Here is a 16167-nt window from a genome sequence, read left to right as displayed (position 1 = left end):
ATACAACCGACGGACGAACGAACAGCGAAAATGTGGCTGATGAGGCTTCAGGCAGCGCTTTTTCAGCCTGTTTCCACATAAGGTACTTGCCCGTTTGGAGTAGACCCATTGGCTCAGCGGCTAGGGCGAAAACAGGGATGAAACTACTGTAGTGTGACACGATAACGGGGAGCTACTGAATGCCTGTGCAACTGTACAAGGGGAGCGCCAACATTCGAACGAATGCTACCCTCTTCGGAATTGTTCAACGTAAAAGACTCTATCAAGCTTTTTTCTTGCCTGAGGGACGAATTCTATCGCCCTTTGCGAATAACTGCTTCTCAGGTAGCAGTTGCAGGACACGCAGCAGTTGCTGCAGGTGTTTCTACGTATTCCAGCAGTACACACGCTAACGTTCATCTAATCAGCAATCCAGTCCTCATTGATTGAGCCAATGAAACCATGATTAGCCGCTTTCTTCAATCCATATTTTTGCCTTCAATCGTCAAAGTGGCAAGCGGATTTACTTTGGTTCTGTAGGGGGCTGGAATACAGTGCCACTGGACGCTCGTTGCCACTTCGTGCAGGAACTAGCGATTTGTGTTCCTGTGCATGCTTCTGCTGTTCGTCAGTCTCCAACAGGATCGACTAGGCCCCAAAATGCTTTCTTCGTGAGGTTATCACGGCAGTATGCATGCATTTCTGCGTCATTCCCTGTAGCGCCTCTGCATCGCTTTGCAGTCCCATCGCTCCGTTCTTCTTGGGACACTGGTTCCATCTGTCAAAACTAAGAGGTTGCAGATGCCGTTAGGAAAGTTGGAAGCTGCATTCTCACTGTTTCGTATCAAAGATATCCTAGTGGTAACTTTTGTAATTCGAATGTGCTTCCTCCACTGAATCACCCAGGCCATCCCTAGAATCGCGACGTGGTGAATTAGCCCATCGCGGAATTACCCTATCGCGGAAAGAGGGCTCACTTTTATAAGCACTTCTACGTCCATAATTATGCCAAATATGCTCTCTTGTATGCCGCCAGAAAAACGTAATAGCAGAGGCTGCGCCATTGATAACAGGATAGGTCGCACCCTCTAGCAACATACATCAGATCCATTTTCGAGCCTGTGTGAACTAGCGGTACCCGGTTCTGAGTACTAATAAAAAGTTCGGTAAGTGCACAAGAGATTTCAGAGGCACCTGCAGGTGCTGTTGTCACCTTTTGCACCCACATTACTGAGCCGTGCGATGCGTGGTGGCGAGGGCGTTTCCCCAAGCGCTTTGTGGGTTCGCCTGCCGGCGCTGTTCAAGGTCTTGCTTGTTAAAGCAAGACCGTGCTTTATTATTGCGCCTACCCCAAATTATGTGACTCACCTTTCTACAAGAAAAGCAGCTGCGCTGCTCACTACGCGCCCTAACAATTCTGAGTGCCAGAGTTGCCGGATGACCTGTTCCTATTTCTAGTTTTCTTTTCGGGGTCGGCAGGCAAAGCTCCAACACGAACATTCTTTATATCTTGTTCTTCCAAAATGCGTCTCCTCCTTCATAACGGGAAGGTTTAGCTGTAGTCCTGCATACGTCCCATAGTGACACTATTTGGGGATCCGCAAGTTCGGCTGAGTGCCTTCCTCTGGCTTTTGCATGCCCCGGTTCGGTCAACAGCAGGAAGTGATAAGGCGACATGGAAAACCAAAGGTAATACTTTATGCCGGAGCTGGCCAAAAAATATATCCACTTGCAGAGAAAGAAAGAGCAGTTGCCTCCCAAATTTAGCCCCCAAACGATATCTTAGCAAAAGCACATACACGCTCAAGTGCAGGCATCCTCAGGACGAAGGGAGATCCCCTGCCTTATGGTGGCACATTCACAATATCTTATTGTAGAATCCGCTGAATATGTATGCTTTAAAAGAACTCAAACTTGCATTATCATGAGCGCAGAGGTTATATCCGTCAAGATAGGAAAACCCACACTGTGCGCGCCTCTGCAGCCTGCATAACTTCCAAACGATTGAAGGGCAACGTGCCTCGCCGCTATTGCTGCTGTTGTAAAGCCATGCTTCCGCTGTACAAGCCTCCATCAACCAACAAAAAGCAGTGCTCGCTCGTGCAAGTATAGCCACTCCTGCCTCCAGTTGCTTTTGCAGGCGCTGTAGCCGCATCCAGCAGCCCACAGCGAGCGCTGGGCAGCTGCCTATTTTCGCTTCATGGTATAGTGACAGAGGAATTGTCTCCTCTGAATGCTCCAGCTAGAACTGCCCCCATCGAGAAACTCGGTGAAGCTAGAGACCCTGGTGCAATTCCACCAGTACTATTGAAGCACTTTTAAACTCGGTTTTCATGCATCCGGCTGTCACAAAGACATTAGTAGTAACACTCACAGCAACACCGCTCTCACCAGCAGCAGAATGCTCACTAAGTGGATGATGCAAGTATGGTAGAGCCGAATGGAACACAGAGTTTGCACGAGCCTGCAAAACAGGTCAGCAGCAAGAGCACTAGCGAGTCAGCGCAAGTGCTAGCGGCAAGCACGGAGGGGCGGTAGCAGCAGCACAAACAATGAATGAAAAGGTCAAAGCACTGCTTGGCATATTAGAAGGCAACTCTGTTGCCGGCCGACGCGACAAGAAACAGATCGTTTGGTCGGCAGCTGCACAGATTGCCCAATCAAGCTCGCATGCAGCAGCACCAACTGCGTTTACTGCAGCTGATGCTAACGGTAGGCGTATTCCTGTTCGGAACTTGAAAGAGGCACATGCTACAGAAGCACAAGTCACATGTCAGCCTCCGCACTAAGAAGCTGCTGCATCGCCTTCAGCGCCGCTGCGGCGTCTCTCTGCTGCAACCGCATAACGCCCACAACACAAAGCACTTCCTCAATACATTAGTCGCAGCTGGTGCAGTAGCAGCAAAAGCTGCGGCTGCCTGTTCCACTTGTGCCATTTTTGCTTATGGGTTCTGTGTGAGCAGTGCCCGATGGACTACAAACGGCCCTCAAGGCAAGATACACAAGAGCAAGTACCACCAGCAGCAGCAAACAGCATTCGGAGCAGCAATAGACGCAGCAAGAGAGGCCATACCTCAAGAGCAGCTGCATGAACTGCAGCAAGCCCCATCGTCGCCTTCCCTAAAATTGCCATAGCTGCAGTTTCCGTCTCTTGCTCCTTCACAGAGCAGGAGTACTTTGGCCGCAAACGAATTGTCTGCCGCTGTTGCTGCTGTGCTTCTTTGGCTTGCGACGACTGCTGCGCACCCTGCTGCTGTTGTAGAAGCGGGCCCCACATGCTCAAAGGCAGCAACTGCTGCAGCAGCTGCTGCAAGACCCGCACAGTCTTCACGCTGGATGAGATGCTGCTGCTGCTGCTGCCACTTGCATCTCCCGCCACACCAAGAGCTGCGAAGTACTCGTCGTCAGCCGCTGCAGCAGCAACAGCTTCAGCGGCAGCAGCTGCTGTGTCGTTTGTTCCCGCGGTTTCAGGCGCCTCGGGTCGGCAGAGTCGCTTGCACACACCCAAGGCCTCACGCATCAAAGCAGGATTGGGTTTGCATGCACCTAGTCACACCAGGAGCACATATGCAACCTCCGTTGCCCCATGTGGTGAAGCTGTTCTTGCTGCAGGACGTACTCTAGCTGCTACTGCTCCAGCTGCCCCTTTCGCTCACAGAGCGACGGCAACTATCTGCTTTGCTGACAGGCGGCAGAGCAGGATAATGCAGGTATTCTGCCATTCATATATGCATGCATCTGGCCACTTGTACAGGCTCCAGCCGCTAAATATATTATTACCACTTACACATAGGAAAGCAAGAATCCATGCATGCGCACCTGATTTGACGTCCTCCAAATACTGGATCAGTCGCTGGATATTGCGCCTGCAGCATTCAAATGCCTCGATCTGCTGCTGCAGTCTGGCTGGAGCTGCTGCTGCTGCTGCTGCGGTTGATGCTACAGCCACAAGAAGACAAATGCAAAGACAGGACAAGGCAGGTAGCGGAGTTGCAGCACACGAAAGGCAAGGAGGAAACAGTGGCACAAAACTGCCGCAGCTGAAGATATGAGACAGAAAGAGACAGCCTGTAGAGGACAAAAAGCCTCAGGGATTATGTCAATACCCACGGCCCAAACAAATATATGTACACTAAGACAGACAAGGAGACGCAGGACAACAACGAGCAACAACAAGCAACAGCAATCAAGGTGATTAAGACAAAGACGAAGATCAAGACAAAAAAGCCAAGCAAAGGCAGAGGTAGCAGCAGCAGAACAGCACCTACAACAACACACGCGTCTGTCTTACTCTGTCCTCTTGTCTCCGTCAATGCCCCAATTGGTTCTGTCTTTTTCGCTACCGCCTCTGCAGCTATTTTAGCCATGAGGCTCTATGAACACAACAAACGCAAGGAGAAGGGCAGAAGACTTTGCTTCTTGAACATCCTCTCGCCCGGTGCTGCCTTAGCGCCAAGATAAACATTTTTTTCGTTCTATTTTTCTCTGCCTCCGTGTGCATTTGTCTGCCTCTACTTGATATGACATCTGCGTCTGTTCGTTTGGCTGTCCCTCCGCCTCTCTGCGCCTTTTCCACGTTTCTCTCCTTTTAACTGCCTCCCAGCGGCTTTCGCTGCCGTTGTATTCTATTGCAGCAGCAGCAACAACAACAGCAGCAGCAGCAGTAGCAGCATCATAGTATCAGTGGCAGCGGGGGGGGGGAAGATGTCACCGTTTCAATCCTCAAGTGCACAGGTCGTAGCTGCAGATCGCTAACGTCGCTGGTGCTCCCCCTGCTGTTGTCGCCACCGCCGCCGCCGCTGCTGCTGCTGCTGCTTGGCATGCAAAGGAAGCACTGGGTGGGGGGCTTATGCAAACCAGAAGCGCCAAGGGCTCCAGCATCGAAGACAACCAAGAGTGGAAAGCCAGAACCCCACGTCGTCTGGAGCAACAAGCCACAAACCCCAAACCCTAAACCCTAGACACTAAAAAATACTAGGCCCGTGGACAAAACACCCTTCTGAGCTGTCATTACAACGAATCAGGCACAACGAGAGGCACCAGCGCGAGCATCAACATCAGCAGAAGCAGCACCAGCATCAGCAGCAACAGCAGCAGCAGCAGCAGAAAGGGCGGCACTGAGACCCCCGGTAGGAGCAAATACCTGCGTGAGCAGAGAAGTGAGCGCATGCGGCAGCTTCTTCTGCAGTGGAGATTTGGTGAAGAAATACAGACCCAAAGGGACTAAAGCCTTGTCCAAGGCCTGACGCAGCGAGACAGTCTCTTGTATCACATTTCTGCCGCTTGTGCAGCTGCTGCAGCTGCAGCAGCCGCTGCTGCTGCTACAACTGCTGCTGCTGTCGTGCTGCAGTAAAGATACTGGCAGTTCTGCGCACTCCGTTATGGACGTGACCCCAAAATCTGGCTTCTCCGCGGCGGGACCTGTGCCACACAGCAACAGAAAGCAGAGAACAAACCACAGCTGCAGCAGCTATGTTGTCGTTGCTGCTGCTGCTAAAGAGGGAGCTCTTGCAGGCAGCAAGCAATGTTGAGCAGCAGCATCTACCTACCTAGGAGAAGACCCACTACGTCGACAGCAGGATTGCCCCCGCGCTGCTGCTGTTGTTGTTGCTGCTGCTGCTGCTGCCAAACTTGGATGCGTGCTGCGTGAGCCGCGATGGCCAGCAGCACCACGGAGTGGAGATGCCTGAAGCAGCAGCAGGAGAATCGCAAGCAGCGTCATAAGTAGCACCTGCACCCGCACTCAGCAGCAAGCCTAGCATCAAGTCGCATGGGAGGAGCTCAGCTGGAGCTCGCGTTTACGTACACTTCGGTCATGGCGTTGTTGCTTTCGCTGATGATAGTGCAGCCGATGCCATTAACGCTTTTGCTGTTGCTGCTGCTGCTGCGTCTGCTGTCGCTCGTGGCATTTGAAGTGGCTACCATCCTAGGAGCAGCAGCGAAGGAAGGGGGCCCTTCGCTGCCTTCTGTACTGCTTGAAAACAGCTTCTCCTTCTGCCTTTGCTGTAAGGGCTTTAGTTGTAGGTCCTCCTGCAGCAGGTGTTTCTGTTGCTGCTCATCTCCTTCCGGCGGCAGTTGCTGCTGCTGCCGCTGCTGCTGGAGTAGACCCGCGTCGTTGCGCTCGATGGGCTGGCACCTGCTGCTTCTGCTGATGCCTCTCGCTCTCTTTGGCCTTTGTTCTGCCTGTTTCGTTAGAGAAGCATTCACGCTCTGCTTGTCTTGTCGCTGCTGCTGCTGTTGCCGCTGCTGCTGCGGCTTCACTGCATGCACAGAAGGATGCATCATAGGAACGAACTTGAGCAGTTCATATTGTTTTACCGCTTGAAGATCTACACCTCCAAGCAGCAGCAGCAAGAACAGCAACAACGCATGCACACTGCAGCAGCAGGGGGCCCCCCTCCCGCAGTAAAACGGAACACAACTATGGTGTCTTCTGCCTCAAATAGTGATCCCCTATTCATTTATTTCAAAAATAATAATAGAATAGATCTGCCTGCTCCTTTCCTTCTCACCCACTAGTGGTTGCAAATGCGCAGACCCCTAGGGGGCCCCCCGGCACTGCACGGGGCCCCCACAAGCTCGGTGAAGATTGCCTAAGGGAAATTCTGTCTGGCTAACTGCAGCAGCAGCAGCAGCAGCCACTGCAACAGAAGCAGCTATTTAGCTGTATTTACCTTCTGTTCGTCACACTATTGAATTAGTTTCAGGTGAACACCAAGGTGTTGGCTTCGTCTTCAGCTGCACGCAGGTGGGGCTAGGTTCAGCTGGCTGCGCAGCTAATTCAGTCCAGCGACGCGAGATGTTGCTAGCTGGGCATAACGATGCCGGGCTCAGCTAGAAGTCGGTACCTAGAGCTGCTAGCTCTTAAGAGACTACGCGTTCTGTACGCCATATAAGACAGCTACCCCCTTTTCGCGAAAGAGTGGGGACAACTATATGCAGCTCCAGGGTTTGAGGGAGGGTTGACTATAGATATATACAACAGATAAATTGGGAGCCCTAGATGACAAACTTCGGTTATTTAGGGTTGACAGTAAAAACTCTCCCAACCATTTCCTCTCCTGTTGGCAATAAATGGCAAGAAATAAGGTGGCAGAGTCCTGGTGGTGGCTCTTCCTGAGTTGCATTGATGCTCGAGAACTTCTTGAGCCCTCCTTAGGAATCTTCGGGTTCAGTATGAACAATTGAAGAACGATTAATTAATGCGTAGGAGGGGCTGCCCCAATGTGATCGCGCTTCATTTGCCCCGTGCCTTCATTGCAGTTATCCCTTTAAATAACAAATGACTGCAGGCAGCTGCGGAGACGCCCGGATGCGGTTGTCTTTCGTGCATTCCCCAGGCCTGAAGGCTAAGTAGGCGTCAATGTACGTTGTTGTGCATGTGGCTGCCTAGGACGAACTGAGCGCATGCAGAGAAAGCAACAAACGACAACTCAAGTAGACCTTGGCAGACGAGCCCAAGCGATATGCGGGCGTTTACAGGCTAATGGTTTGGGGCCCCCACGCCTCGCAGTGTATGCCTGCGTGTAGACCCCGCATATCTGCCCCACTAACGGCGGTTGTTTTGTTTTGCATTAATAATAAAGGGAGGTGAGGAATCCGCGACAGGAATCCGCGAGAGCGAAAAAAGAAGAAAAAACCTGCTGATATGGAGTAGCCCATGCTGCTGCTGCTCCTGTTGCTATGAACCAAACACCTGCAGTCGCCCTCTCTTGCTTCTTTTTATTCTTCCTAGTGTAGAAAAATGCATGCACACTGCCTCTTAGCTGCTGCACCACAGCTAGCGGTACGTCCGCAATTCCTATCAGCGGCTGCTAAAGTCCTCAAAGGCTCCAGGTGTGGCCCGAGTTCAAAAGCGCTTTTGGGTATGCTCCGCCGCCGCCGCTGCTGCTGCTGCTGCTACATTTTGCGAATTGTCCGCCACCTCTCGATCAGCAATTATACGAGATGGATTTCAGGTGTACGCATGCTTGCATGTGGGTGAACCCCGCTGAAAAAACCGTGGAAGCCCTGCCTGAGTGGCAAGAGCCACTTGTAAAACCCCAATTCGCTAGCTAGCTAGCTAGCTAGCTAACTAACTAGCTAGCTAGCTGACCGTGGAGCAGCATCGCACTATGCTGACGAGGCGAAGAACCCCACGACAGGCAGGGCAACAGCGGCCGCCGCGGGCGACCGCCGCGTCCTGCGTGCCCCGGCCACAGCCGGCTGGTGCATGCGGCTCAGGCCACTCCCCTCCGCAGACAAAGGCGCCGCAGAGAAGACAGTAGAAAAAAGTAATGTTATGCTGCTTGGCATCAGCAGCATCAGCAGCATCAGCAGCAGCAGCAGCGGCAGCAGTTTGAGGCTCCTCCCGTGCAGGCTCAAGTCCCGGGCGTTCACCGCGGGGCAGAGGCGCCCCTGCTGCGCCTTCACTTTCGGTGTACAGACATCTGAGGCACTGAAAACATGCAGGGAAGCGGTGGCCGTAGGCAGAGCAGACGTAACAGCGAAATGGCTGCGAGCTGCTGCAGCCTTCACTCTCACAGAGGGGGCAGGCCTCCAGCACCGCTGTCCCTGCCTTGACTGCTGCAGCAGCAGCAGAGCCCCTAGACAACCCCAGTACAGAGGACGGCATAAGGAGCTTCAGCATGCAGTCTTCTCTTACAGTCACCAGCTGAAAAAACGGGGAGGAGTTAGGGCTGCAGCCGCCGCCCTCTTTCCTTTGGGACCCACTCAAAGCCTCACTGCTGCTGCTGCTGTTGCTGTGGTTACTGCTGCTGCTGCTGTTTCTAGTACTCAGATGGCTCATAGGCAGAGGTTCCTGTACAAGGAGCAGCGGCAGCCGTTGCTGCTGACTGGTGGACGTCATTGTCTTGAGGAACGCCCCGCAGTTTGGTGCATCGCTGCGCTTGAGAACGCATGCAATGAGTGCATGCATGTGCTGCAGCAGCAGCAGCGACGCCTCCCTTCTCTGACGCTCCGCCTTAATAGCTGCAAAGATACACCACAGTCTCGAGGCAGCAGCAACAACAACTCGACGCCTTTGATAGAGAGACGGTGGTAGTCCTCCGCAGCACGTGCTGCTGCAGCGAGTCTCCGTAGCATGCGATCCCTTTGCTGTGCAGCCTGAGCCGTTGCTTTGTGCTGCTGCAGCTTCTGTTGCTGGTTGGCTGGGCCCCACAAAACGCAGGAGACTCATGGCCTCTGCTGTCTCTAAGAGCGCCGACCATAGGCTGCCCCAGTCCACCTCAATTGCGTTGTCTCCTCCCGCACCTCCCTGCAGCGCCAATCCCCAAATAGCTCGCAGGATACTTCGCACTGTCTCCGCCTCTGTCTCCGTCTCTGCTGCCGCTTCCGTTGGTAATTCTGTTGCTGCTACTGTTGCTGTTGCTGATGTCGTGGTTGCTGCTGTAGCAGGTGCTGGGGCTGTCGCTGCAGCCTGCGGAAGAGGGCCGTGCAGCAGGTTAAGAGAAGCAGGTATCTCCTTTAGCACTCTCAGCATTTCAGCCAGCAGCACCACCGAGGTAACCACCTCACTGGAGGAGTCTGTAGAAACTATTTCCTCGGCTGTCCCCCCCGCGATCGGTGTTTGGGTGGAAGGCGGCTCAGCAGCAGCAGCAGCTACTGCTGCTGCTGCTGCTGCTGCAGCAGGTGTGTCGGCGCTGTCGGAGTCCCAATCGGAAGCGAGAGAAAATTCATCGTCTTCACGGAGCCTTCTTGTTCCCTGTGTATCTCGGCTGTCGCTGTCTCCTAGAGCCCCACCTCTCTGCATGCGTTTTCGGTGTTTGCTGCTGCCTTTGGGGACAGTTTGCGCTGGCAGGAGACGCTGAAACGGGCCCCGCAGCGCCAACCGGAGGGCCCACAGGCCATGGGCTTGAGCGCAGCAACGCGCTGCTGCCGCTGCTGCTGCTTCTGTTGCTGCTGTTAGTGCTCCTTGTGGAGGATCTGCTACCTGGGTCGCCTGCAGCAGCCCTAAGAGCTGTGCCTCCAGTGACAGCAAGCATACTGCAGCAGGAGAGACTGCCAAAGGAGCCACTGCTAGCTGGAGGTGCACTTCGTTCTGTTGCACCAATGTAAACAGCAGCGAGCCACAGGGCGACGGCAGCAGAGCTGCATAGACACCGCAAGCACAACAGCACAACACAAGAGTTTCCGTATTTGCGGTAGCCAAACACAACAAGCCAAAATGAAGACGGCATGCATGCAGCCCTGGAGCTTCATGTCTCTGATGCTTCTCAGCAGCGCTGCTGTCTTATCCCGCGGCACTTCAGCAGCAAAGGAACCGCTACAGCTGCAGCAACGCACGGCAGCTAAAACAGCAATGCAAACACCAGCACGCCCTACCGAGCAGACGACGGCTGAGGAGACTGTTCAATCTGCGGGCCTTTACACTCGGGGGACACAAACTGCCCCACGGGTCTCCGTCTTCTCTCCAGTTCTCCTTCAACATATATGGCTGCTGCTGCTGCTTACGCTGCTGAGGCTGCTTCTGCTGCTGCTCCTGCTGCTGCTCCTCCTCGGACATCAGATGCTGCTGCTGCAGGCCTGCCGCTGCTGTCCCTTCAACCCAATGCTGCTCCTCCGAGGGAGGTCGGCACTCGTTAGCCCTAGAGATGGCTGCAGCAGCAGTGAGTCCGCTTGCTGCTGCAGCCGCTGCTGCTACTTCCGCTGCTCTTGTTGCTGCCTTCGCAAGGTCTCCATCTGAGGCCTCCGGGGCAAGGGCTCTAAACGAGTGAGCGGCTCGTGGCATGAGCAGCTGCTCTATGCGCCCTGTGGGGTGTATGGACGTCACAGGGACCAGAGGCTCCAACACCCATTGCAGCTGCTCCCTGCTGCAGCAGCCGTTTGTGTTGCTGCTATTTCCGGTCCGCTCGACGCAATCTGGGTAAAGCACAAACGGCAGCAGAGCCCCCCTACTCACTGCTGCCAACAGCATCAAGAAGGGCCTGTCTCCTTTCTGCAGAGCAGCCACTTGCTGCGCCGCCGCTGCCGCCTGAGGAGAAACCAACAACGAAAAAAAAAACACAATTGCCCTCGTATGCAGCCTCAGCAACACCCTACGGGCATATACCCTGCATGTGCTGCGAGCCCCACAGCTCCTCTATCACCCCGCCACAGCATTTAACCCCCAGAGAGCCTCTGCTGGGGCCCCCTTGGCGTCTCTGCAGCTGGCCGGACAGAGCTAACTCAGCCGCTGTATCTAAGCTGTCTCCTTTGCCGCAAACAACGACAACGCGATGGATGCAGTGGCTTTGAGCACTATATCTGTCTCTGTGCAGCCTCATGCATCCGGCCCTGTCTCTGGAGCAACGGGTGAGGAAACTGCACGGCTGAAGAGCCACAAGAAGAGACGCACCAGCTGAAGAGGCGTAGTTGGGAGCAGACAGAGACTGACAACGGGCCCGTGAATAATGCGCGATGAACTTGCAGCAAACAGGGGGGCCTCGGCTCTGTAGATGGTAGGCGAGGGGGCCTCGGTATGTCCTACATCACCTCGACTACTGCAGCAGCGAGAACCGGAGTGGCATTGCCTGCAGCTAACTCGAGCACGAGCAGCAGCAACATCAGCAGCATCAGAAGCAGCAGCAGCACAGCAGCAAGTGCGCATCACTGCGACACGCAAGCGCGACCCACAGACGAACGCAGCAACTCGCCAGCAGCTGAGCAGCTCCACGTCGTGCTGCAGCTTCTGCTGCTGTTGCTGCCACTGCTGATCTTCGTGCTGGGCATTGGCTGCCAGGGGTGCACTTGTTGCTGGTGCTGCCGCTGCTGCTGCTGTCTGTGCTGTTGGTGCAGCATCAGCGTGCGTTGCTGCTGCTGCCACAGGTGATTCTTTGAGCGGCAGCAACGCATCACTGACATCCGCCAGCTGCAGACAGCCGCTGGGGCCCGCGCCCGGTGCAAAGACGAGCAGCGGATCAGCAACACTTATCTCCCCCACAACGAAGTGTGTAGGGTTCGGCCGCAGTTCTGGGGTGGGTAGGGATTGTCTCCAGCAGCAGATTTCACTGGCCTCGTGTTGCTGCACGCTGATCGAGAAGCAGCAGCTGAAGAGCCAAACCGCGCCGCTTCCTGCTGTAGCTATCAACTGAAACGAGCAGCAGACAGACTGCTGCTTACTCTGTTTGTCTATAGAACATCCTGAGGGCTCCCCCTCTTGGGGCCCCTCTGAAGGGACCCTTGGTGACGCAGCCTCCGTCCTGCTGTACAATCGCGGATCACTCACAGCCATGTCAGTTATGGTGTCTTGAAGCGACATTGGAGGCACTGCCCAGCCATCACCGCTGCTGCTGCTGCTGCTGCTGCTGCGGGCCTGGGGGATAACTAAGACCGTCAGCAACAAGGGGTGCAGCAGTCCGGAGGCCGCCAACGCGCGTTCTTCCTCTGCTGCTTCAACTGCAGCATCAGCAGCGAGGCGCCATTTCTCCTGCTGCTGCTGCTGCTGCTCTATAGCTGCAGCACGCGCTCCTGCTGCTGTCTCATCCCAATCCGCAGAACCAGCAGCAGCTGCTGTTCGCTTGCTTTTCGTTTGCTGTGGCCTTGACCTATTTTTCTTTTTACTTCTTCGTCTCCCCGCAGCGTTATCTTCAGATGCCAAGCTGTCTGCATCACTGCCTTCCTCGCTGCCCCCGCCGCCGCTGCTGCTGCTGCTGCTCGCAAGGCTTACGGAGCTTGAGCTGTCACTTGGGGGCTCTGAAGCGACGACGCTGGCGGAGGCTGAGTCTGAGGCAAAATCTGTCTCTTCTGCCGCCTTATCTTTAGCTGCAGAGGCCCCCGCAGCTCTGCGGCCTCTTACCCTACGAGCACCAGCAGGAGTAGCAGCAGCAGCAGCTGCTGCTGCTGCTGCACGTGGTGTTCTCCTTCCCTGCATCTGTCCCCTCTTAGTGTTGCTCTGGCGCATCTGCAGCTCCGTCTCTCCGTCTGTCTCCGTCTCCGCTTCAAGGCGCCGAGATGCTCCGCGTGTTGTGGGGCCCCCCAGCCCCCTACCCGAGGCAGTGCGCCCTTTATTGTCTCCTTTGGCCCTGCTGGAGCCTCTCAAAGATGCAGCTTCGTCGCTAGATGCCTCCCCAGCTAGAGCGGCACTGACGGCAGCTCTGACGCGCCGTGTTGCAGCGCGGCGGGGACGCCCCCCCGGACCCAGGGACTCCGTCTCCTCCCCGAGAGGGGCAGCTGCAGCAGCAGCAGCAGCCGCAGCAGCAGCAGCGGCAGCAGCAGACCGACGGGCCCCTGAGGGAGAAGAAACAGCGGAAGCAGGGTCCGCGGCAGTGCTGAGACGACGCCAACTACTACCCTTGTTGCTGTTGCTGCTGTTGTCCTTGGTGCTACTACTACTACTGCTGCTGCTGCTGCTGCTGCACTCCTTGCTGCAGTTGGCGTGCCGCAGTTGCGAGCCGCTGACAAGAAAGAGAGCGATGAAGCTCTGGGAAGCCACAGCAACAAGGGAGCCGCTGAAGAGCCCCTCCATTATCTGCCTGTTGCTGCTGCTGCTGGTGCTGTTGCTGCTGCTGTTGCTGCTGGTCAAAGCACCTTCAGGAGTGCTGCAAGGCCCGCCGCCAACTGTCTTCTCCCCCGTCAGCCCCTCTCTCTGGGGAGAGGAAAAGGGACAAGGAAAACAAATAGGAGACGCAGGAGCAGCAATGAGAGGCTCTTCGAATGGCCCGATCCACCTGCACCGGCTGAGTTGCACGCGGTGTCTAGACACCTCAACCAGGGGGAGCTCAGAAGGGCTGCTGTCTCCGTTTGGCTGCTGACAAGCAAACTGCCAAAGGAAGACAGAAGGAGGAGACAATAGGGGACTGTCTTTGCTGCGCTGGAGGCGCCATTCTGCGCCCAAGTCAGCAGCCAGACAGAGACGCTGTGGGCAGACACAACACGCAGCCGGGCAGAGACAGAGAGACAGACCAGGCTTCAAAGATAGAGATAGCAAGAGCTAGAGACAAGATGCCGAGGCATAGACAAAATATATATATAGATATAAATATAGATATATACAGATATATATATATATATAGACGATAGAAAGACAAAAATATAACGGAAGAGAGACATAAAAAGACAACGCCACAAACAGAGACACAGCAAGAAGAGACAACGAGGGACAGCACAAGATAGCAGCACCCCTCAACTGTCTCCTGCTCGGCGCTCTTCTGGAGACACCAAAAGGAGACAGAAACAATCAAGTGGCCCCCAACAAAATGCATGCAGCAGCAGCACTATTCCCCACTTCGCCTCACCTGAGGCATGGGGCCCTCCTTCTCCCTCTGAAACCATAAGAAGGCCCCGCCCTCCCTTGTTGTCAGGCCCAAACATAAACATCTGTCTCCTCGTAGGCCCCCCACACACCGTCTATACACCCCAGAGGGCCCCCCATCTGTGGGGTGCGTCAGCAGAGAGACAGAGAACGCCGGTAGCCAGCAAACACAATGAAACCTGCAAGCAACAGCAGCACAAGCAGCAGCAGCTGCAGCAGCAATTGCAACAAAGCTACACAAACCCCACAAAGAGAGCCCCTCTTCTTCTGAATGCCGTATCAGCGACGCAAAGAATGCCAGCAGCAGCAAATAAATACAGTCAAAGCAGCAGCAGCAGCAGCAGTAACTGCAGCAGCAGCACCAGAGACTGCAGCGGCAGCAGCTGGTGCTGCAGCAGCAACACACCGCGCCCCTCCCATCTGCAGCAGCAATGCCAGTGGAGACTGAAGGCAGCCAACATCACTTTTCACGGCCTCTACAGCAGCAACAGCAGCAGTTGCAGCAGCAGCTGCAGCACCAGCAGCAGCAGCAGCAACAACAACAACAACAAAAATGCATGCACGGCCCCTTCATCCCAAAGCCTCAAATTCTGTCTCCTCCTCACCTCCTGAACTGCGGATTTGCATGCGTCGCCCTCAGCATCCGCCGCACCGAACAAATAGCCAAAGCAGCCTTCTCGCTATTCATCAGCATTTGCTCGCTGCTACCCGGGGGCCCCCCAGGGGCCCCCATAGGAGCCCCCCCAGAGGGGCCCCCAGAAGCCTCATTAAGGGGCCCCCCAGGGGCCCCCAAAGGTTCCTCCGCAGGGACTTCTGGACAGTCAGAGACCCGCAGCAACCCTGACGTTGAAGACAAGTGACCCCTGTGGGGTGTTGGGGCCTCGGGATTGGCAGCAGCAGCAGCATCGAGCAGCAGCAGCGAAGAGCCATCCGTCAAGGCAAGGAAACGCCCGTCCCTGGAGAGACAGAGAGATGCTCCAGTTGAACAAAAGGCTGCATGCACAACAAAAAGAAAAGAGACAAACTGCGCGAAGGTTTACGTTCGCTGCTGTTCCCGCTGTTGCTACTGCTGCTGCTATTGCTGCTGCTATTGCTGTTACTGCTGCTGCTATTGCTGTTACTGCTGCTGCTCCACATGGGGATGCCGCTCTTCCTGCTCCTGCTGCAGCTGCTCCTGTTGCAGCTGTCCCTGCTGAAGGTGGTCGTGCCGCTGCCGCTACAGCTGCTGCTACTCCTGCTGCTGCAGCTGCTGCTATTCGTGTGCTGCTGCAGTTGCTGCAGCTGCTGCTCCTGCTGCTGGATAATTTGTGCAGACACCCCTTATTGAGTGTTGCAGCGAGGGCCAAGCGCAGCACACAGAAGCCTTCTGCTGTACCTGAGGGGCGGCTGAAGACTCCTCTCCATAGAATACCGTGGGAGTTGAGGCTAGCGGCGAAGATATCCTCGCAGCTGCCACTGCATGCAGCTGGGGGCCCCCTGGGGCCCCCCTTAAGGCCCCCTGAACAACAGTATTGCTGCGGGTCGGTAGCCATATCCGCAGGAGACAAAGAGAGAAGGCATATGAACTCTATATGCATGCAAAAGAGAAGAAACCTGGGATCGGATCCCAGCCTCGGGGCCCCTAGGCCGCCGAGCCCTCACAACTGCAAAGTGCTGCCTTCCTTGGAAATCATTGCGAGTTATTTGAGTGTTTTTGAATATTCTGTTAATATAACAGAAGATATAAATGCAGAAAAGAGAAATAATCAAAGAAGGCGTTGGGGGCCTCAACGGGTGAGGGGCCCCCAGGGGCCCCCCAAACCCACCGCCGCGGTCTTCCTCCTCTTCTCATCGACTCTGTGCTGATATTTAAATATTTAATTTGTAACTATATTATATATTATATTAAAAATAAGCATTTAATCCTTTATTCCCTTTTATTGGGGCAGCTGGTATAGGTTGGCTTAGGTTCTCTGCTG

The 16167-nt window shown here is 55.0% G+C and overlaps 2 protein-coding genes across 2 annotated transcripts; both read right to left on the bottom strand.

The window, feature by feature from the left end:
* Positions 1-2745: 2745 nt before the first annotated feature.
* On the bottom strand, positions 2746-6264 carry EAH_00010480 (hypothetical protein, conserved; the record flags this gene model as incomplete). The annotated part of the gene is made up of 8 exons (XM_013395148.1): positions 2746-2811; positions 3053-3525; positions 3799-3918; positions 4271-4352; positions 4691-4900; positions 5123-5400; positions 5529-5665; positions 5786-6264. 8 exons carry the CDS (start codon positions 6262-6264, stop codon positions 2746-2748), a joined length of 1845 nt encoding a protein of 614 aa, XP_013250602.1.
* Positions 6265-8065: 1801 nt separating this feature from the next.
* On the bottom strand, positions 8066-15741 carry EAH_00010470 (hypothetical protein; the record flags this gene model as incomplete). Its single annotated transcript, XM_013395147.1, has 6 exons — positions 8066-10068; positions 10303-10951; positions 11315-13813; positions 14193-14388; positions 14815-15019; positions 15231-15741. The coding sequence occupies 6 exons, from the start codon at positions 15739-15741 to the stop codon at positions 8066-8068; spliced, it is 6063 nt and encodes a 2020-aa protein (XP_013250601.1).
* Between the last annotated feature and the right edge of the window lie 426 nt (positions 15742-16167).

This window comes from Eimeria acervulina, genomic scaffold, assembly GCF_000499425.1.
Source record: "Eimeria acervulina Houghton genomic scaffold, Eah_scaff53, whole genome shotgun sequence".
Lineage (NCBI taxonomy): Eukaryota > Apicomplexa > Conoidasida > Eucoccidiorida > Eimeriidae > Eimeria > Eimeria acervulina.
Note: the sequence above shows the minus strand (reverse complement) of the source record. Positions and strands in the feature narration are given on the sequence as shown.